A 21,504-nucleotide genomic window follows, 5' to 3' on the forward strand; every position below is an offset into this window, starting at 1 on the left:
AAGCATCGACCCTGCAATAGAGAATGGGACATGCAACATTGGGAGTAGCTCTCAGTCTGAAGAAGGGTCTTGACCTGAAACATCACCCATTCTTTCAATCCCGAGATGCTGCCTGCCCCGGTGAGTTACGTCGGCTTTCTGTGTCTATCTTCAGTGTAAACCAGCATCTGCAGTTCCTTCCTACACATTGGGAGCAGCTTGCAGTTGGTCTTCGAACAGATTACATTCCCGGTGTCGATCCCATCTAATTCTTATCCAATTTAAATCATATGGATGAAATCTGAACCAACACATTCATGATGAAAGCATAAAATACCGGAAACATTCGGCAGGTCGCCCGCAATTGTGAAAAGAGAGTTGAAGTTTCAGGTGGAACATTGTTCATCAGATCTCGGAAAGAGAGGAAGCAGGTTAGTTTCGGGTTAATGAGAAGGCGCGTCAGTGGTAGATAGGACAAAGGGAATGTCCCTGACAGGGTAAGATCAGAGGGGGAAGTAAAGGGTAGATAGACACAAAAACCTGGAGTAACTCAGCTGGTCAGACAGTATCTTTGGAGAAAAGGAATAGATGACATTTCGGGTTAAGACACTTTTCAGGGGGATGTTAGAGAGAGAGAAAAATTATCAAAAGCTGTGAAAAAGAGCAGCAAGTGAGTGAGGGACACACAGAGGCAGGTATAAGCTGTGAAATGCAGAGATGTGGGACATGTCCAGCAGGTTACGCTGGGCCTGACCTGCTGAGTGATTCCATTTTCTGCCTTTAATGCAGATTTACAACACCTGCAGATTTTTGATTTTGATTTCCAGTGACTTTAATATCTGGGTTGTGAAGTTAACAAGTACCATTTGTGATGAAGTAGGTTTTGATCTGAATTTCTTTGCTCTAATCTCATTTTGTATAAACCCAGATCAGTTAAGCATTAGCTGAAAGTGGCCCGAGGACAATCTAAATGACAAGGAAGTCACACCAACTCCAAAAATCCAGGAAGCCAGCCCATTTCCAGCGGACATGAGTAACATTTTTGCTTTTGCATCAGAAGGTTGGTGGCCAGTGGGGGGGGGGGGGGTGCTTTCTGGAGCGCTAGTATGGGTGTTGTGCGCTGAATGGACTGGTTTCCAGAGGGCTAGTATGGACATTGTGGGCCGAATAGATTCTTGGGCTGGCGGCTCAGTCACTCAAGCCTGTTGTGCTGGCAGCTCACTCACTCACGGCTGGTGGGCTGGCAGTTGACTCACGGCTATTCCTTGAAATTCCATTTCAAGCAGAGTGCAAGGCCACCAAATTCAAGTGCAGTTTCAGACCACTTCAAGCAGGTTGCAAGGCCACCAAATTCAAGGCAGTTTCATACCATTTCAAGCAGGGTGCAAGGCCACTAAAGACAGCGAGTCGTGACCTCTCCCTCCCCTATCTTGCAGAGACTGAGCCACACCCACACTTCCGGGTTTTATAGTCCCTCCCGCTCCCACCAGAAGGGGCGTGGCCTTCACGGCATGATTGACAGGAGAGAGAATCTCAACATTTTTTAAACACTAATAACTCTTTTATTTTTTATCAATGGGAAAAATCCTCGGCATCTGATGAGCGGAGAGGGACTGAGTAAGATGGCCAAAAATCACAGCCGTACGTGGTAGCGTTTTTTCTAAAATCAATATAAAGCGTAAACAGGAAGTGGTCAAGATTAAACTTTTAATTATATATAGAAGGCAAGGCAACTTTAATTTGGCAAGGCAACTTTAATTAGGCAAGGCAGCTTTAATTAGGCAATGCAGCTTTAATTAGGCAATGCAGCTTTAATTAGGCAAGGCAGCTTTAGCAGTTTCAAACCAAAGGCTACACAGCTTCAGCACTTTCAAACCAAAGGCTGCACAGCTTCAGCACTTTCAAACCAAAGGCTACACAGCTTCATCACTTTCAAACCAAAGGCTACACAGCTTCAGCACTTTCAAACCAAAGGCTACACAGCTTCAGCACTTTCAAACCAAAGGCAACACACTGCAGCACTTTCAAACCAAAGGCAACACACTGCAGCACTTTCAAACCAAAGGCAACACAGCTGCAGCACTTTCAAACCATAGGCAATACAGCTTTAGCACTTTCAAACCAAAGGCAACACAGCTTTAGCACTTTCAAACCAAAGGCAACACAGCTTTAGCACTTTCAAACCAAAGGCTACACAGCTTTTGCACTTTTAAACCAAAGGCTACACAGCTTTAGCACTTTCAAACCAAAGGCTACACAGCTTTAGCACTTTCAAAGTACATTTTCAAACCACATTAAGGGCACTGACAGGTCAGTAAAACCACTCACAGTTTAGTAGACATGTGTTCAGTGTTATTCACAGCTCAGACCGAGAATTGCACCATCTTGCAGAGAACTGAGGCACCTCAACACTTCCGGGTTTTATAGTCCCTCCGGAAGGGGCGTGGCCTTCAGGAGAGAGAATCTCAACATTTTTAAAACACTAATAACTCTTTTATATTTCATCGATGGGAAAAATCCTCTTGTCCTGCGCAGCGGAGGGGGACTCTGAGTAAGATGGCCAAAAATCACAGCCATAAGTGATATTATTATACCATTGTTTCTGGGAGCTTGCTGTGCACTAATCAGTTATCACAATTTCTGCATTACATTCTAAATTGGGCTTAACGTTCTTTGGGATAATGTGCAAGGCGTTATATAAATGCAGACATTTACTGTACTTGCCCACATTCCATGTGTGAAAGAGTACATGCAGCTGTCAACAAAACCAAAAGGGTTCACTTATGTAATTAGCCCCTACCCCAGTTATATAATCTACTGACATCTCTACATTCCTCCTAATCAAGCCTCTTCCACTCTTGTGAATGTCATTCCTTCTGCTGGCCAAACCCTCAGCTCTGGAGAATTAAACCATGCATTAATATAATAAATACAAATGGGTTCATTGAATCTTTACTGAGAATTTCTAGGATATTCCCATCAGTGATAATCTTTGTGAACATTACTAACTCTGGCCTTTCCTCTTTGAAATCTACACTTTGGCCACTGGTCCTAAGATTCCATCAGACTAAGTGCCAAAGTTAGTTTGATAACACTTTCCTCAGAGCGGCAGGGTGGCGAAGCAATAGAGATGGTGCCAAGACCCGCGTTCGATTCTGACTACGGGTGCAGAGTTCGTACATTCCCCCCGTGACCTGCGTGAGTTTTCTCCGGGTGCTCCGGTTTCCTCCCACACTACAAAGACGTACAGGTTTGTAGGTTAATTGGCTTGGTATAATTGTAAATTGTCCCTAGTGTGTGTGGGATGGTGTTAGTGTGCGGGGATCATTGGTCAGCGCAGAGTTGGTGGGCTGAAGGGCCTGTTTCCGCGCTGTATCTCTAAACTTAGGTACCTTGGGAAGTTATACTATGACAAAGATGCCAAATAAATGCAATTTATATATGTAAGAACACACGGTAGTAGGTGGCCTCTCAAGCCTTTAATAACATCACAATAGATCTGATGCCAACTTCCACTCTGCATTCCTATCTATCTGGGATGGATACCCTCTTATTTATCAAGTATTTATCTTGACACTGTGGGAAGCTGGAGCAGAAATCGCAGGTGCCCTGTCTGAGATTTATGAGTCATCATTAAATACAAATTAGGTGCCGGAAGATTGGAGGGTGGCAAATGGCGTGCCTCTGTTTAGGAAGAGCTCCAAGGAAAAGCCTGGAAAATATAGGCGAGTGAGTGTAACATCCGTGGTTGGAAAGTTACGAATAGGTATTCTGAGGGATGATATACATGCATTTAAATAGACACGGTCTGATTAGGGATAGTCAACGTGTTTTGTACGTGGGAGATTGTGTCTCATGAATCTGATTGTTTTTTGAAGATGTAACTAAAAATGTTTATGAGGGCAGTGCTGTAGACATTGTCTTTATAGATTGCAGTAAGGCATTTGACAAGGTTCCACATGCTAGGCTGCACTGGAAGGTTAGATCGCATGAAATCCAGGGGAGAGCTAGCGGACTGGATTGAAAATTGGCTTCATGGACGGAAGCAGAGGGTGATGTTGGAAGGTGGTTTTTCAGACTGGAGGCCTGTGACTAGTGGTGTGCCTCAAGAATCATTGCTGGGCCCACTGATGTTTTTGATTTATATCAATGGTTTGGATAGGAATATACAAGGCAGGATTAGCAAGTTTGTAGATGAGACTAAAGTGGATGGTATTATAGATAGCGAAGATGGTTATCAAAGGTTATAGCAGGATCTTGCTCAGTTGGGCAAGTGGTGCAGAGGAATGCTTAATGGAGTTTAATACAGATAAGTGTAAGGTGTTGTATTTTGGGAAGTCTAACCAGGGTAGGACCTTCACAGTAAAGGGCAGGGCTCTGGGGAATGTTTCAGAGCAGAGGCATCTAGACACAAAATGCTGGAGTATCTCAGTGGGACAGGCAACATCTCTGGAGAGAAGGAATGGGTGAGCTTTTGGGTCGAGACCCTTCTACAGACGTACCTTTGACATACAGGTACATAGTCCCTTGAATGTGGAGTCATAGGTAGAATGTGGTCAAGAAGGCTATTGGCCTTCACCAGTCAGTGCAATGAGTATAGAAGTTGGGATGTTATGTTACAGCTGCACAATGCGTTGGTGAGGCCACAGTTGAATTATTGTGTTCAGTTTTGGTCACCCCGCAGTTGAGCTGTTGCGCTGGAAAGAGTGCAGAGAAGATTTACGAGGATGTTGCCAGGACATGAGGGCTTGAACTATCAGGAGACTTTGGACAGGCTAGGACTGGACTGTATTACTTGGAGAACAGGGAAATAGTGACTAAAGAATCTGTATGAGACAGAATAAGGAGCACCCTGGAATAGACATGTAAAACACAGTAAATATGGGGCAGATGTAGGATGAACACGGAGCATCTAAAAATACTGCTCCCTTTGATCCCTTCGTTAAAACGCAAGGTTAGGGTATAACTCTGGAGATTACTCATGATATATCTAGTGAGATTTGGAATTTACACAGTAAATAAGTTGTTACTGTCATATATTGGTGGAAAACTGCAGACAGCACAGTTGAGAGCTTTGACTGACAATGGTGTGAAAGCTGCACCTATACCAGCTTGACAACATATTTCCTATAACATGATAACCAAAACTGAACATAATACTCCAACTGTGGGCTTACCAACTTGTACAGTTATAACATAGCATCCCAACTTCTATACTCAAAACCCTGACTGATGAAGGCCAATGTACTGAAAGCCTTCCTGACCACCTTATTAGAATTAGAATTAGATTCCTTTATTGTCATTCAGACCTTTCAGTCTGAACGAAATTATGTTGCCTGCAGTCATACACAGAACCAATAAAAACAAAACATACAATAAACACAAATTAAACATCCACCACAGTGAGTTCACCAAGCACATCCTCACTGTGATGGAGGCAAAGTCTTAGTCTCCGTCTCTTCCCTCATTGTTCTCCCTCTGCGCTGAGGCGATTGATCCAGGCCGGAGATGCCGCCATCCAGTCCAGCGGACCTTCGTGGTGATGTCGCCGCCGCCGAAAGCCGGAACGCCGTCTCCGCTCCGAGACGGCCCGCCACAGCATCAGCTCCGGGCAGCCGCCCCAGCTGCAGGCCGCTGCCCCAGCTCCGGGTCCCGCAGTCTCCGCTCCAGGCCGTCATCCCAGCTCCGGGTCCCGCAGTCTCCGCTCCGGGCCGTCACCCCAGCTCCGGGTCCCGCAGTCTCCGCTCCAGGCCGTCACCCCAGCTCCGGGTCCTGCAGTCTCCGCTCCGGGCCACCGCCCCAGCTCCGGCTCCCACAGTCTCCGCTCCGGGCTGCTGCCCCAGCTCCGGGTCCCGCAGTCTCCGCTCCGGGCCGCCGCCCCAGCTCCGGGTCCCGCAGTCTCCGCTCCGGGCCGCCGCCCCAGCTCCGGGTCCCGCAGTCTCCGCTCCGGGCAGCCGCCCCAGCTCCAGGCCGCTGCCCCAGCTCCGGGTCCCGCAGTCTCCGCTCCGGGCCGCCGCCCCAGCTCCGGGTCCCGCAGTCTCCGCTCCGGGCCGCTGCCCCAGCTCCTGGCTGCTGCCCCAGCTCCGGGTCCCGCAGTCTCAGCTCCGAGCCCCGCCGCATCAGCTCCAGGCCGCCGCCGAAAGCCAGAACGCCGCACCAGCAAGTCGGGCCACCGCTGCCTCAGCCCCGAAGACGGCCAGCCTCTCGTTGGTGAGTCCTGGCTGGCTCTGCCTCCGGAGCCTCGGGGTCAGTCGCAGGCTGGAGGCCGCCAGCTCCGCCATTAGGCCTCAGCGCAGATGGAGGCAGAGAAGGAGGATACGACACGAAAAAGTCGCATTCCCCCGAAGGAAGAGACAGAGAACATGTTTCACCTCCCCCCCCCCTCTAACACAACCCAACAAACTAAAACTTAACCATAACAAGACAAAAAAAACAACAGAAAAAAGTAAAGACAGACGGACTGCAGGCGAGCCGCAGCTGTTAACAGCGTCGCCACTTCCGACCACTTATCTACCTGTGACGCCACTTTCAAGGAACTATGTACCTGCACTCCTAGATCCCTCTGCTCTACGATACTCCAAAGAGCACTGCCATTTACTGTGAAGGTTCTGCCCTGGTTAGACTTCGCAAAATGCAACGTCTTACATTAAGCTGCATTAAACTCCATTACCCATTCCTCCTCCCCACTTGCCCAACTGATAAGATCCCGCTGTAACCTCCTATAACCATCTTCTCTATCTACAATACCACCCACTTTTGTGTCATCTGCAAACTTACTTACTGTACTTACTGTACCTCATCCAAATCATTGATGATAAATGGAGTGGTCGAGAGGGGTTTACTTGCAGATTTGCCAAATGTCACCAGTGCCACAAAGGCATGCATTTATATAGCACATTTGTGAAATGTTCCAAGATTCTTCTTAATAATATTGTCAAACAAAGTTAACATTGGCCATACTCCAGTAAAGGTGACTGAAAGCTTCACCTAATATATAGATTTTATGGAACATCCTAAAGGATGAATAAGAGATAAAGCAAGGAAAGCTTTATGGAGGGAGTTCCGGGTCTTGGGACCCTGAATAATGAACACCCAGTTGCAAAGGCTGAGCATTCAAAATTGGGAATGATCAGTAATAAGGTATAATTGGAGGTGTCCAGGAATTTTGTACGGCTTGAAGGCAGTACAAAGATGAAATGAGTTGAGGTTGGTGAATTGGTCAGTTTTATGGTGGTGAAAAGAGGTGATCTTAGTGATGGTGCAGATATGTGGTTCAAATTTGATCTTGTCATCAAGTATGTCAACAAGTGTATGAGCAGTCTGGTTGAGCTTCAGATAGTTGCCAGAAATGGCAAGGGAATTGATAGCAAGTGTACGGAATTGATGCTGGGAATGGAAACAATGGCTTTAATCTTCCAAATATTTGAAAATAAAAGAAAGACCTGTATTAATATGTTTAATTGAGAGTAATTTAGATCATTATTATTGTCATGTGTACTGAGATACTATGAAAACCTTTGTTTTGTGTGCAATACAGGGAAATCTCATACCATAAATCAGTACAATCAGTACAATCAAATCATACTTGATTTCAACAGGTTGTGCAAAGAGGAATGAAGTAGAGTGTGGAATATTATGGTATAGCTACATGAAAGTGCAGATATAAGAAGTGCAAGGGCTGCAACGAGGTAGATTGGGAGATGGCAATACACTCTATATAGAATTTGGCACCTTTGAAGGCTCCAGGAAATCCTAAAGTAGTTTTTGCAATGAAATATTTTGGAGTGTGGTTACTGTTGTAAAGTGACAGCCCAGCAGCCCATTGCATGTGGGTATTCCTAACAAATAGCAAAATGATAATGACCCATGATGACAAGAATGATTTTTGAAGTATAGACCAGAACAAAATAGTCAAACAAACATTCGATCATTGAGTACTGAAAGCTGAACGAGATGTCAGACTATTTAGAGACTGTAGAGGGTTGGGTTAGATGGTTTTGTGGAAGGCTATTGATGGCTATTTTGTACACCAATGCTATTTGTGTTCATCTCAGAACAGATGCTGTGCTTTTGGATAGCATTGTTAAGGAAACTCCTAGATGTGAAATGGGAAGAGTCAAGAATGTGCCTTTGGGGGATATGAGAGTTGACAGTGTGGGAATGGGAAGATAATTCATTCCCGGTGTTTACTTGCAACAGAGATAACAGTGGAACTTGGTGAATGTGAACCATCCAACTGGATAACGATGGATGGACACTGGAGGATCTAACTCTTCTTCATTCTCCTCATCTTTGATTCAAGTTCAACAAACTTTGTGGTTGTTGCTTCACGGTTGGTTTTCAAAAAATATGGTTAGACACAATTCCTCCATGAGCAAGCTCAGAGAATAATGATGACATGTTAATTGTTACTCTTTCCACAGATGCTGTCTGACCTGCTGGGGTTTTCCCAGCATTTTCTGGGTTTTTTTCCAGAATTCCAGCATCTGCAGTTTTGTTTTATCATTAGATGTCTAAAAATCCAACCTTCAATTCTATCCCCCTCCACCACTTGAGGGGGATTGGGAACACTTTTAAGAATGAAAATGGCAGTAACGTCTGTTGATCGCCAGTCACCTCTTTATTCAGATCCTGATTTTAACAAGCAATGGACCATGGGGGAACAGAATTAGGACACTTCCATATTCATTAGAGTCATATTTCACCACCAAAAAACAATTACCTAAATATAGTGCACTAAACAATCTAACAGGACAGCAGAATGAGTGAAATATTTATTTATATTTCCTTTGGGATTTTTTTGAGTTTTGTGTAAATGGTTCACACTATTAAATTGCTGATGAAATACTGTTCACTGTGATAACTGATGCAAATTGATTTATAAATCATTAACCACTTGAGGTTTGTGTTTCCTTTGCATGTTTTGACCATGTGTCTGTTGTCTGCTCCACATCTGATACCAATCTCCCTGCACTGGCACCTTGCCTGATGCAGAATTCAACAGATGTTTAAATGCTAAAATTATGTTAAATGCTATTTTAGTTTCTTGTTAAATGACAGAATGTTAAAGCCATTGACTCTCGGCAAAGTAATGCAGATGACATGAGCATAGAAAAAGGAGAGGACAAGTTAGACCTTTTATTCGTTGAGATCATAACATGGTTCTACATATCTTTGCCCCATCACTTAAAAAATTTGGGCAATCAACAAATTAGAAACATAGAAACATAGAAAATAGGTGCAGGAGGAGGTCATTCAGCCCTTCGAGCCAGCACTGCCATTCATTGTGATCATGGCTGATCGTCCCCTATCAATAACCCGTGCCTGCCTTCTCCCCATATACCTTGATTCCACTAGCCCCTAGAGCTCTATCTAACTCTCTCTTAAATCCATCCAGTGACTTGGCCTCCACTGCCCTCTGTGGCAGGGAATTCCATAAATTCACAACTCTCTGGGTGAAAAAGTTTTTTCTCACCTCAGTCTTAAATGACCTCCCCTTTATTCTAAGACTGTGGCCCCTGGTTCTGGACTCGCTCAACATTGGGAACATTTTTCCTACATCTAGCTGATGGGATTCCTGATGGGTTAAATATCACGACTACTGTTGAAGGTATATTCATGCTGGCATGTGGGAAGTGTTCCATTAAGCTCCTGACTTGTGCCTTGTAGATGGATGCCTGTTCTGTTTGTATGGCTGGTTAAGGTTCAGAAAGTAATAGGTTCCCATAATAGCAAAAACACTCTCTCTCTCTCTCTCTCTCTCTCTACCCCATCATGTTTTATTGGACCACTTCTCAGCTATTTATTTCCTCTGGAAACAAACTGACCTTTTACCATCTGTTTTGCAATTTAATGGTGTTGAGCCTCTTTATCAATAAGTGGTCAGCTGGAGATTGGGGAATTTCACTCCGGGAATGTTAAGGAAGTGTGAGTGTGTAATGATCGCGCCAATGTCAAAGGTAAGACTGGCCAAATATAAGCCATCCGATTTCATGTTGGATTTTGTAACACTTAAGGAAGGGAACCTCATGGTTGAGGAAAATTCGTCAGAGGGCAGGTAAATTGGGACAAGGATACAAACAAGATTCAATATGTAATCAATACTTAAATTTGAAAGTTATTTGCAGTAGTACTCACACCAATAATGATTTAAACTCAATTAGCGATAACTCTATATTAGAACCAAATAACCATGAAGTTTTTTCCCCTATATATCAATGTTATTTTTTCTAACACACAAAGAATCAGTCTGAAGAAGTGTCTGGGACTAAAACGTCACCCATTCCTTCTATCGAGAGATGCTGCCTGTCCCGCTGAGTTATTCCAGCATTTTGGGTCTATCTTCAAGAATTTCTTTCAGATCAGTAAGCAATAAATGACTCCTATTAATATTAATAATTGTTTCAATGACATGATATCATCTGTAATTATGGATTCAGCAAACAATATTATTTTGCATTCATTATTAATGCAGTTGCTCGTTGATAGTTTTTTTCTATTGATAACTATTCCTTAAATCAATTCATTCCCTGTACCAATAATATAAGGATCTTCAATCATTAATAACATGTTATATCAATAGATGGATGTTACATTGAATAATTATGACATTCACATCAATAACTAATATCTGCCCATCAATAATTAAAGCCTTGAGATCAATGCAAGGAAATTAATGAATTTCACCAATAATTAATAGGTATTCTTCAAAAATTAATCCATTTGCTTAATAATTAATTATTTTCCATCAATTATTAATCTTATTACTTCATGAATTGCTCTTACATTAATAACTAACTTTCCTACACTACGACACACAGCGATAAATGTGAAAAAGATTGAAAGGATGAAAAAGAAAACAAACTTTTGCTGAATGGTTGACAAATTATAAATTCCTGGCTGCCCCCGTCAAACATTGGCCGCAGTGCTATTTATCTGTGAATTTATGCATAACAATAGGACTCATTCTTAAACTGTATGCTTATCTGGGAAAGGTTTGCCTATCATCTACTCACCATCCTGCCGCATCGGTTATTGTGGAGATTCATCAGTGCCCTGGCATCTTTCTCCTTCTTCTCCTTAGCATCTACGAAGGCCTTGGAGAACTTGATTCCGTAGTTGATGTTGTCACTGCAGCCTCCCCAGTCAAATTCCCCTCTCAGGTCCCGGGCCTTGCCCCTCTTGCGTGGGTCACAGCCACAGGTATTCAGGTCCCCTTGGCTACAGGCCCGTGTGAGAGCATACACAACCCCAGCAGACGATATGGCATAGACAAAAGCAGCCTCTCTGCTACCTGGAGGAGAAAGGAAGGAATGGTGAGAGGATAGCTAGAATCGGACCGCAACAATCCCGCACAGCAAGGTGGAGGAACAATTAGTCCTGGTTTGTTTCTCTTTTTATTATTCACAGATAGGAGCAGCATTAATAATAATAATAATAAATATTATTTAATGGGCGCCTTTCATACATCTCAAGGACACCTTACATAGTAATCGGAATAAAAACATATAATCGGAATTAAACAAGTAATTAAAGACATCACAGTGACACAAATTAAAAACAGAATTCAATCCAAAAACAGAAAATCAAAAACACAGTGTGAAAAGAGAGCAGCGGCAGCCAAAGCGCGCCAGCGTCCACTCTCTCTTCACGGCAGCCATCTTGGACACAGACCTACAGGACTACAATTTGACAAAAAAATCATCCCCCCACAGTGGATAGCACTGTGGGGGAAGGCACAATGTCCAGTCCCCACCTCATGTTCACCCCAAAGTCAGGCCTATTGAGGCCACCGCAATTGCCTGTACGGAGGCCCGATGTCCCTGGCCGTTCTCACCGGGTGGTCTTGCCCCGGCGTCGGGAGAGTCCTTTCGGCGGCTGGGCCACTTGGAACGGCCGCTTCTTGGTTGGAGCCCGCGGCTGCCGAAGCCGACAAGGCCGCGCCGGTTTGGCGCTCCCAGGCTCCAGATGAAAAAGTCGGCGCCCGCTCTCCGCACTGCCGCCTTGCCGCCTCTACGCATGCCGTCTCTCCGCACGCCGCCTCTCCGCTCCGCAAACCCGCAGCCCGGAGATGTTGCTCACGGCGGTCCAGCTCGCCAGAGCTCCAGCGCGGCGACCCAGGCAAGGCATCGCCCGCTCCGCTCCGCTCCAGCGCTCCAATGCTGTGCCGCCACCCAGGCCGAGGTGCTGGGTGGTTCCCGCCAAGAAACGGCGCTCCAAGCCCGCTGGTAGGCCACGAGGACGGGTCGACGGGCAGCCCGGAAAAAAGGCTGCCACACCGACCAGGTAGGGACCTATAAATAAAGTAACACCTACCCCCCACATTAAAAGACCATATCCCCTACAAACAAAAAAACAGGACTCACTAAAAACTATTAAAAAAAACGAATTTAAGACGGACGGCTGCTGGCTAGCAGCCGTTCACCAAGATGGCTCCTCCTCCAGGTAGCAGAGAGGCTCATTAGCAAGGTCAGTATATCCCTAGCTGTCCTTGAGTAGATTGGGGTGGTCTTCTTGAACTGTTGCCATCTGTTGGGTGATCTGGTCCAGCTGGTTACAATGTTAATATGGTTTGACGGACCAGAGATGGTAAAGTTACCTCTAACAGGGGAGGAATAAAAAACTAAGAAGATATAAGATTACAGATCACATATAAACCCTGGTCTGATGTCAGATCAGAAGCTGTCATTGTTTAGCCAGTGAAGCTATTAAGATTGAGTTTTTTTAATTTGGTACCAGTGGACACTTGTTGTAAGATTATTGACCCAAATATTATGTTGGTCAATAATTACACATGACGTTTGGCCTGTTGTGTACTTCTACCTGGTTTTGCTTTGTGAATTGGAACTACAGTATGCGTGGAGCATATTGCAGCATTGATATAACTGAGCAAAGCTCAAAGTGCGGGAAGAACTCAGTGGGTCAGGCAACATTTTTGGAGGGAAGGGAGAGGTGGCGTTTCGGGTCAGGATCCTTCTTCAGACTTGAAATGTCACCAGTCCATTCCCTTCACAGATGCTGCCTGACCTGCTGAGTTTCTCCCACATTTTGTGTTTTGCTCAAGATTCCAGCATCTGCTTTTCCTTATGTCTCCAGTGATCTCAATGGATTGGATCAAGGTGCTGAATGGTTTTATCTTGTTCCTAGATTGCAATATTGGCAGGTTTCTTTTGTTTTGTTGCATCTACAAGCAGAGAGACAAAAGTAGACTATACATACAGCTTCTTTATTGAAGACTGTAACTTTCAAATAATGTAATTTTTCTGCAGTCATACTGTGGTTATAGAAATCAAATCTTAAAGGTAACTCCAACACATACACTATAATATTTTGATAAGATTCTACAATACTGTTAGGTTGTGAATTCTAGGATTTTTACACAACATGTGTACAAGTCAAGATGTTGAATGGCTTGGAGGAAAACACAGGTGAGGTAATTGAGAGGCCAATGACCTGTAATATTAACTCTGCTCTCCTTCCACAGATGCTGCCTGACCTGCCGGGTATTTCCAGCATTTTCTGTTTTTATTTTAGACGCGATGATGTTTCCTTGCACCTGCTGCCCTTGGCGACAGAGGTCGGAGATTTGAGAGGTGCGGCCAATGAGGCTCTGAGAGAGGGAGGTGAAACATTCACAGTGATAGCTGGATTACACTGCAAGGTTGTGGCCAATGTGAAACAGTTCTCCATTCTCATTCTCCACATTGTGCTGTGCATTTTTAGCAGGCTGGAGGACAATTTATTGGGGCTGAAGTAGAAGACAGAGACCCGGGGAAGGGATACTGTTTCTTCTCTCTGTTTAAACTTGACCAGCAGCGAGTTCAACATTGTTCTTAAAGTCAAAAATAAAAGAATTGACTGCCATCAGCAGCTAGTGAACAGAACATCATGCACACAGGCCAACTATCCCTGGGAAGTGTGGATAAAGGCACCTGCAATGTAACTCATTATTATTTATTCATATCTTTGAGGATCTGGGTCATCGTTGACAAGGCCAGCATTCACTCCCTGTCCCTCATTGCCTTTGACCTTGCTAGTCAATGCAGATTTAACCACATTGGTGCAATATGAAGTCGTAGAACAGCATTCATGAACCTTATGGATTTTTACATTGTTACGTGATTATTTTTCAAAATAAAATTCCGTATTATTAATTGGAATGAAGTTGCACAGATGCCAAGGTTTGATTTTTGAACACTGACGTTTAGCGTGTTAAACGTCCCGCTGAGTTATTCCAGCATTTTGTGTTTCTCGTCCTATAACCATAGAACTAACACTATATCCACTCTTTGCATTAAATTCAGGGATAGATTCAAGATCTTTCAGCAGGGAAGCAGAGGATAGCCGTTAATGGTTAAAACTGGAACCACAAGCACATCTATAAACGGAAATGTTTAATAGAATTTCTTTTAAACGGCGCTTATCCTGGGGCATTAGAGAAATTTATTTTCATTCCATTCATCCCACACGCAGACTTTTACCATTTATTTTCTCATGAAGGGTGTCAAGTTGCACTTACATAATTTATGGAAGGCATCTAACTGTTAACATAGAAGCGTAAACAGCAGTAAATCTGTGGCAGTCCCTCATTCACCAAGAGACACGTTATGTCACGGACTGATTTCACATCACATTCTGGGCTTTGCTGTACTGTGCTAACACTATTATTTCACCCAGTTCCTCTCTCACGGTATTTCAGCCTCATTCTCTCTCTTTATTCATTAGCAGGATTGCTGGGAAGGCTGACGTTTATTGTCCATCCTTAATTGCCTTTGGGAAAATGGCAGTGAGCCACCATCCATCCATCCATTGTATTTCATCTGGTGAGGATATGCCCACAGTGAAAAGGGAGTTCCAGGATTTAGACTGCAGGATAATGACGGAAGAATGATATATTTCCAAGTCAGCGTGGTGTGTGACTTGATTTGAACCTGCAGCATGTCATGGTAATCCCATGTTCTGCTTTGTTAGGTCTAGAGGTTACAGGGTTGGTGAGTTCTGCAAGAAGCCATGGGGAGTTGCTGCAGTGCATTTTGTAGATGGTGCACAGTGTAGTCATGGTGCATCAGTGGTGAAAAGAGTTCATGTTGAGGGTGTGAATCATTCCTGCCTGCTTCTCAGTTCCTGGAGCTTTTATCCTGGTCGATAGCTCTTTGAAAACATGGCTCAGCCACTGAAGCAGTTCGCAAAAGCTTCCTGTTTCACATCTTCCCATCTCCCTGACTCACATTATCCTGCATTCCTGATCTAATTCACGTGCCATTCACGGAAACAATAACTGATCTTGCAGCATCCAGAAAGTCTTCTACAAAATTAATGTTACAGTCCGTTTTGCAGTTTACTTTTACAAACATTTGGAGTTTTCCCTTTTCTCACTGAACATGCCTCGCATAACCTGGCATCTATCTGTGATACCTCACTCTGCCATTCTAAACTTGTTTGTGAAGACAATGGAATGACTGGCTGTAAGCTTTTTGATCGCAAGGAACATTGATTTCAAAGCCACAGGTTGTCCTCACCTGACCCAGCATCTGTCATACGTTCTCATCATCTGTGGTCATTGGCTAATCATGGGGTATATTCAAAACCACAGTGAGAGTAATCGAGGGGGGGGGGGGGGGGGGGGAGGGGGGGGGGGGGGAGGGGGGAGTTCTGTGGAACTATATATTGATTCATTCAAATGTAAGTCGGCAGATTTCTCTCAGATAATAACATGTTGGAATACAGAAGAGGAGTAAGTTGAGATGTCATCATAATTATAATCAGTGTAATGTGCTTTGTGCCTATGGTTGATTAGTACGGGTGTCAAGGGTTATGGGGAGAAGGCAGGAAAATGGGGTTAGGAGGGAGAGACAGATCAGCCATGATTGAATGGCGGAGTAGACTTGATGGGCTGATTGGCCTGATTCTGCTCCTACCATTCATGACCTTATGACCTATTAATAGTGTGGATTTGTTGAAGACTAACAGAGATTGGTCGCAATGATTAATAAGGTGTTTACAAAGGCAACCTCTTCATTGCCTGGAGATCTGCCCCAAATGAACACAGAAGGGATGGGTGTGGTGTGGTTCAAGGGAGGAAACATGAATGGTGTTGATGCATTGCAAGGGAATGTGTTGAGCGGATGGCGCATTGAATGTGGAGAAAGACATATATTTCCTGGTTGTGTTCACTATATGTATTATGAATAAAATATTTTTCTGGAAAAAAGAACGAAGGTGTTTTGTAAGGGAAAGAAGCGGAAGGTTTGGTGAAGGAATTTCAGATATTAGATTCTTGGCAACTGAAGGCAAGTGGTGCATGTACAGGGAGAGAGATAGTTGAGGCTTTGGAAATACGCATGGCTTGAGAAAGCTGCAGGGAGAGGGGACGATAGGTCCATGGAAGATTTGAAAACAAAAATTTGAATTCTGAAACTTTCCATACCTTAAAATATCCTCCGAGACAAAAGACTATCAATATCAGGACTAAAAATTCCAACTAACTCCCAATATCCACAGCATCTTGGAGCTGGAATCTCCAGATGCGCATCATCCATTCTGTGACAAAGTGCTTTAAATCCTGAAAGATTTAATTCCGATACCCTCCAATTCACTTTCACCCTCTAAGGAAATAATCAACACCACTAAATCTCTTTATCATTTTGAGCATCTCAATTTGATTAACTGGAACTGGCATTATACTATGTGTAGGAAGGAACTGCAGATGCTGGTTTACACCAAAGATAGACACACAATGCTGGGGTAACTCAGCAGGACAGGCAGCATCTCTGGAGAGAAGGAATGGGTGCAGTTTCGGGTCTGAAGAAGGGTCTCAACCCGAGACGTCACCCATTCCTTCTCTCTAGATATGCTGCCTGTCCTGCTGAGTTACCCCAGCATTTTGTGTCTATTCTCATTATACTATGTTAGTTGTGGCCATGATTGGAAATAGCAACCTTAAGATATAGAGTGATGAGAAGGGGGTGGGGGTATGGGCAGGGGGTGGGGTGGGGGGGAGTTTGGGGGGGGGTGGGGGGGGGGGGGGGGGGGAGGGGTCTGGATTAGCGCTGGGGTAGAAATAAAGCATTTTCATCACAGTTTTTGACAGGGACCTATGCAAATCATTTCAACTAGTCACAGCTTGAATTATCTCTGTTTGACTTTTCACCAGTTTGCCTCTGGAAATATTTATATCTTCTTATTACTGTTTACACATCTCGACACAGAGGCATGCTCCAACCAGTGACTTGAGGAGATGAGCCCGCTGCCTGAACTCTTGTAAAACTCTTGCCCTGTTCACACATGTTTACGTAGCGATGAAAACACAGTTGTTGATCAAAACAGCTCTGATGGAACATTCATATTTTCCCTGGACTTATCCATACATGGAACCAAATCCTTGTGCCTCTGCACTTTCCACTTGAAAACAACATCATACTGCTGGGGTCCAGATGTAAATGAAACAACATTTTAATTTATATAATCCCCTCATGACACTGAATGTCATTTAAAGCAATAAAGGACTTTTTGAGTGAAGTCGCTTCTGTTAAGTAGGGAATATTGAGGTAACTTTGTACGGTGCAAGATTTCTTAGACAGCAACCCTCATAATGATCTGATAATGGCCTCACATGCAGACAGCAAACTGATGGTGCATGGTGGGTATTGGGCATGGCTGGTTAGTGCTTGGCCTTCCTGCCACTATGCTCCATCGTAAACAGTCCACACACCCAGTCCACACACCCAGTGGCGCACAGACATCATTTCTGTAGGTAGGCACAAAATGCTGGAGTGACTCAGTGGGTCAGGCAGCATCTCTGGAGAGAGACGTTTCAGTCGAGACCCTTCAGTCCAAAGAGACCCTTCTTCAGTCTGAAGAAGGGTCTCTACCGAAACGTCACCCATTCCTTCTCTCCAGAGATGCTGCCTGTCCCGCTGAGTTGCTCCAGCATTTTGTGTCACCCTTAGATTTAAACCAGCATCTGCAGTTCCTTCCTACACATCATTTCTGTAGAATTAGTTAATGGAAATCAAGGCCTAGATCATAAGGGTCGTTAGGTCATAAGGGATAGGAGTAGAATTAGGCCATTCGGCCCATCAAGTCTACTCTGCCATTCAATCATGGCTGATCTATCTCGCCCTCCTAACCCCATTCTCCTGCCTTCTCTCCATAACCTCTGACACCTGTACTAATCAAGACAGGTGACTAACCCTGGATGGAGGGTCTCGACCCAAAAAGTTGACTGTTCATTTTCCTCCTCTGATGCTGCCCGACCCACTGATTTTCTCCAGCAGCTCTCATTATTTTATTTATGATGAAAATCAAATAGATCATGGGTAACGTGCCATGGGTTGTTCAGGTGGTAGAATTGAGAGACACTTGTTGAGTGATGAGGAGATGTGGACTAGGAGCTTGGGGAATAGAGTCTTGTCAAAAGATTGTGTCAGGACATTGGATTAAGGGGGTGACATGCTCATGTCGAGAGAGGAGATATATGAGCACAAGGAGTGGAAGGGAGACTGGGAGTGTGATCTAACTGGGGTCTGAAGATGGGGGCATTGGGTACATATCACACTGTCCAGTGTGGAGTCATGAATGATATCAGCAAAGAGGTTTAGAAATGAGAGCAAGTTACAACGTTAAAGAGGACTATCCTTTGAAAAGACCTAATGGCCACCATTGTATGTGTCTGAAGCCGGCCTCTACTGCCCTAGACCTGATCAGTGTCCGTGGCATTTCCTATGCTGCTTACAGACTAGTTATGTGAAAATGATTTTTTTGCAAGTAACATCAAAATGTGTGTTGCACATTGATTGAGATGACTAGGAGTGCCAGTAGCCTCCGTGCATTGTGCCAAATAAATAAAGGACACACAAGTAGTTTTGGAGGCTGCATGTTAAGGACACATTAAGGATGCAATTAGGCATTTTGACCAGGACACCTATAGAAGCATACGAACATTAAAAACCAAAGCCAGAGTAGGAAAATTCACCCTAAATTTGGTCCCCTAATTTGAGTAAGGACATTCTTGCTATTGAGGGAGTGCAGCAAGGTTAATTCCCGGGATAGCGGGACTGTCATATGCTGAGAGAATGGAGCAGCTGGGCTTGTACACTCTGGAGTTTAGAAGGATGAGAGGGAATCTCATTGAAACATATAAGATTGTTAAGGGTTTGGACACACTAGAGGCAAGAAACATGTTCCCGATGTTGGGGGAATCCAGAACCAGGGGCCACAGTTTAAGAATAAGGGGTAAGCCATTTAGAACAGAGACGAGGAAACACTTTTTCTGACAGAGAGTGGTGAGTCTGTGGAATTCTCTGCCTCAGAGGGTGGTGGAGGCGGATTCTCTGGATGCTTTCAAGAGAGTGCTAGATAGGGCTCTTAAAAATAGCGGAGTCAGGGGGTATGGGGAGAAGGGAGGAACGGGGTACTGATTGGGGGTGATCAGCCATGATCACATTGAATGGCGGTGCTGGCTTGAAGGGCCGAATGGCCTACTCCTGCACCTATTTTCTATGTTTCTATGTATCCTTCTGTGAACATGGACATCAAATCAATACACAGCACTTCAGATGTGGTATCTATACTTTTAAACTCCATAGCTATTGTAATAAAAGCCAATATTACATAAGCCTTCCAGATTATTTGCTGTCCCTGTACAATATATATGTACATACATACATCAATAAAGAAAAAAAAGAGACACAACGTAGTATATAGACTATGCAGGAAGGAACTACAGATGCTGGTTAAACCGAAGATAGCCACAAAAAGCTGGAGTAGCTCAGCGGTTCAGACAGCATCCCTGGAGAAAACCTATTCCTTTTCTCCAGAGATGCTGTCTGACCCCCTGAGTTACTCCAGCTTTTTGTGTCTATCTGTAATATATAGTCTTACAGCTAGAATAAAGTACAGATAAAATAGTGCAAGGACTGTAATGGGATAGATTGAGAGATCAAGAATTTATCTTGAATTATACTGCAACATTTTGTGGTCTCTTTGTTCTTAATTTTTCCTTCCAAAGTGGATAACCACATATTTTCTCATATTATGTTCCATCTACGCACTCCCTTGTATCAGTTTGCAGGCTCTTTGTGTCCTACTTACAACTTGTTAACCCAACTATCTTCATACCATGAACAGATCAGGTTACATTACACTTGCTCCCTCACTCACATCATTAACATGGACTGTACGCAGTGAAAGCTCCAGCATTGATTCCTGTGGGACCCCATTAGTTGTTCATGTGTAATCCAACAATGACCCATTTATCTTGATTTGCTGTTTTTTGTTCGTTACTCAATCTTGTACCCATGCCAATATTTTACTCGTAACCCTGCACGCTCTTAACTATTTATGTAAACATTTATGTGACACCATGCCAAATAGCTTCTATACCCTACATCTACTGGCTTACCTTTATCTATCCTGTTTGTTCCATAGTGTCCATGCTGATCACCCATCAATAGTGTGTTCCAGATGGCAAACAATTACTGGGTGAAAAATATTCTTTATTCAGACTAACTCGTTTACTCCTGAGTGTAAGGTTTTGCTCGTTGGTGTTAGATGCGTCTGTTAAGGGCCTGTCCCACTAACACGACTTTTCAGCAACGGTCTTCGACCTTCAAGATCGCCTGAAAGGCCTCGAGCTGGATCGACCGTCAGCACACACACACACACACACACACACACACACACACACACACACACACACACACACACACACGCACACACGCACACACACACACACACACACACACACGCACGCACGCACGCACGCACGCACACACGCACACTCGCACACACGCACACACGCACACACGCACGCACACACGCACACACGCACACACGCACACACGCACACACGCACACACACGCACACACGCACACACGCACGCACGCACGCACACACGCACACTCGCACACACGCACACACGCACACACGCACACACGCACACACACACACACACACACACACACACACAGACACACACACACACACACACACAGACACACACACACACAGACAGACACACACACACACACACACACACACACACACACACACACACACACACACACACACACACACACACACACACACACACACACACACACACACACACACATTGCAAAGGCAGGGGCCAGGGAAAGCAGGGGAGCGCTGTCTGAAATCACACCCGCGATGAACAGGAAGGTAAAAGACGGCTGGCACAGTGTACGGTAAGTCCTTTAGAGAGCGCGGGGGGAGGGGGGGTGGGAGAAAAGTGGAGAGAGGGGGAGAGAAGGGGGGAGAAGGGGGGAGAAGGGGGGAGAAGGGGGGAGAAGGAGTGGAGACACTTTTAAGAAGCCAGCCAACTTTTAATAAAGTTTAGCGGGCATTTAACCTACCGGTCGGTTTTTCTTGGTTCCGAAAACTCCAATGAGCCAATTAAAATGCACAGTCAGCGAAGGAGATGGCCTACGGCTGCCCTCGACTCCCTGTAACTACATAGCAACCCCACTCCACTGCACTACGAGTTCAAAAGAACCATGCCGACC

The 21,504-nt window shown here is 44.5% G+C and overlaps 1 protein-coding gene across 1 annotated transcript in view; it reads right to left on the reverse strand.

The window, feature by feature from the left end:
- The window catches only part of wnt2b (Wnt family member 2B), a 53,343-nt gene that overhangs the window by 19,180 nt on the left and 12,659 nt on the right, over window positions 1–21,504 (reverse strand). The window contains exon 3 of the mRNA XM_033042321.1: window positions 10,995–11,272. Coding sequence (XP_032898212.1) covers window positions 10,995–11,272 — 278 coding nt within the window. The remainder of the gene's footprint in view (window positions 1–10,994; window positions 11,273–21,504) is intronic.

This window comes from Amblyraja radiata, chromosome 24 (assembly GCF_010909765.2).
Source record: "Amblyraja radiata isolate CabotCenter1 chromosome 24, sAmbRad1.1.pri, whole genome shotgun sequence".
Classification (NCBI taxonomy): domain Eukaryota; kingdom Metazoa; phylum Chordata; class Chondrichthyes; order Rajiformes; family Rajidae; genus Amblyraja; species Amblyraja radiata.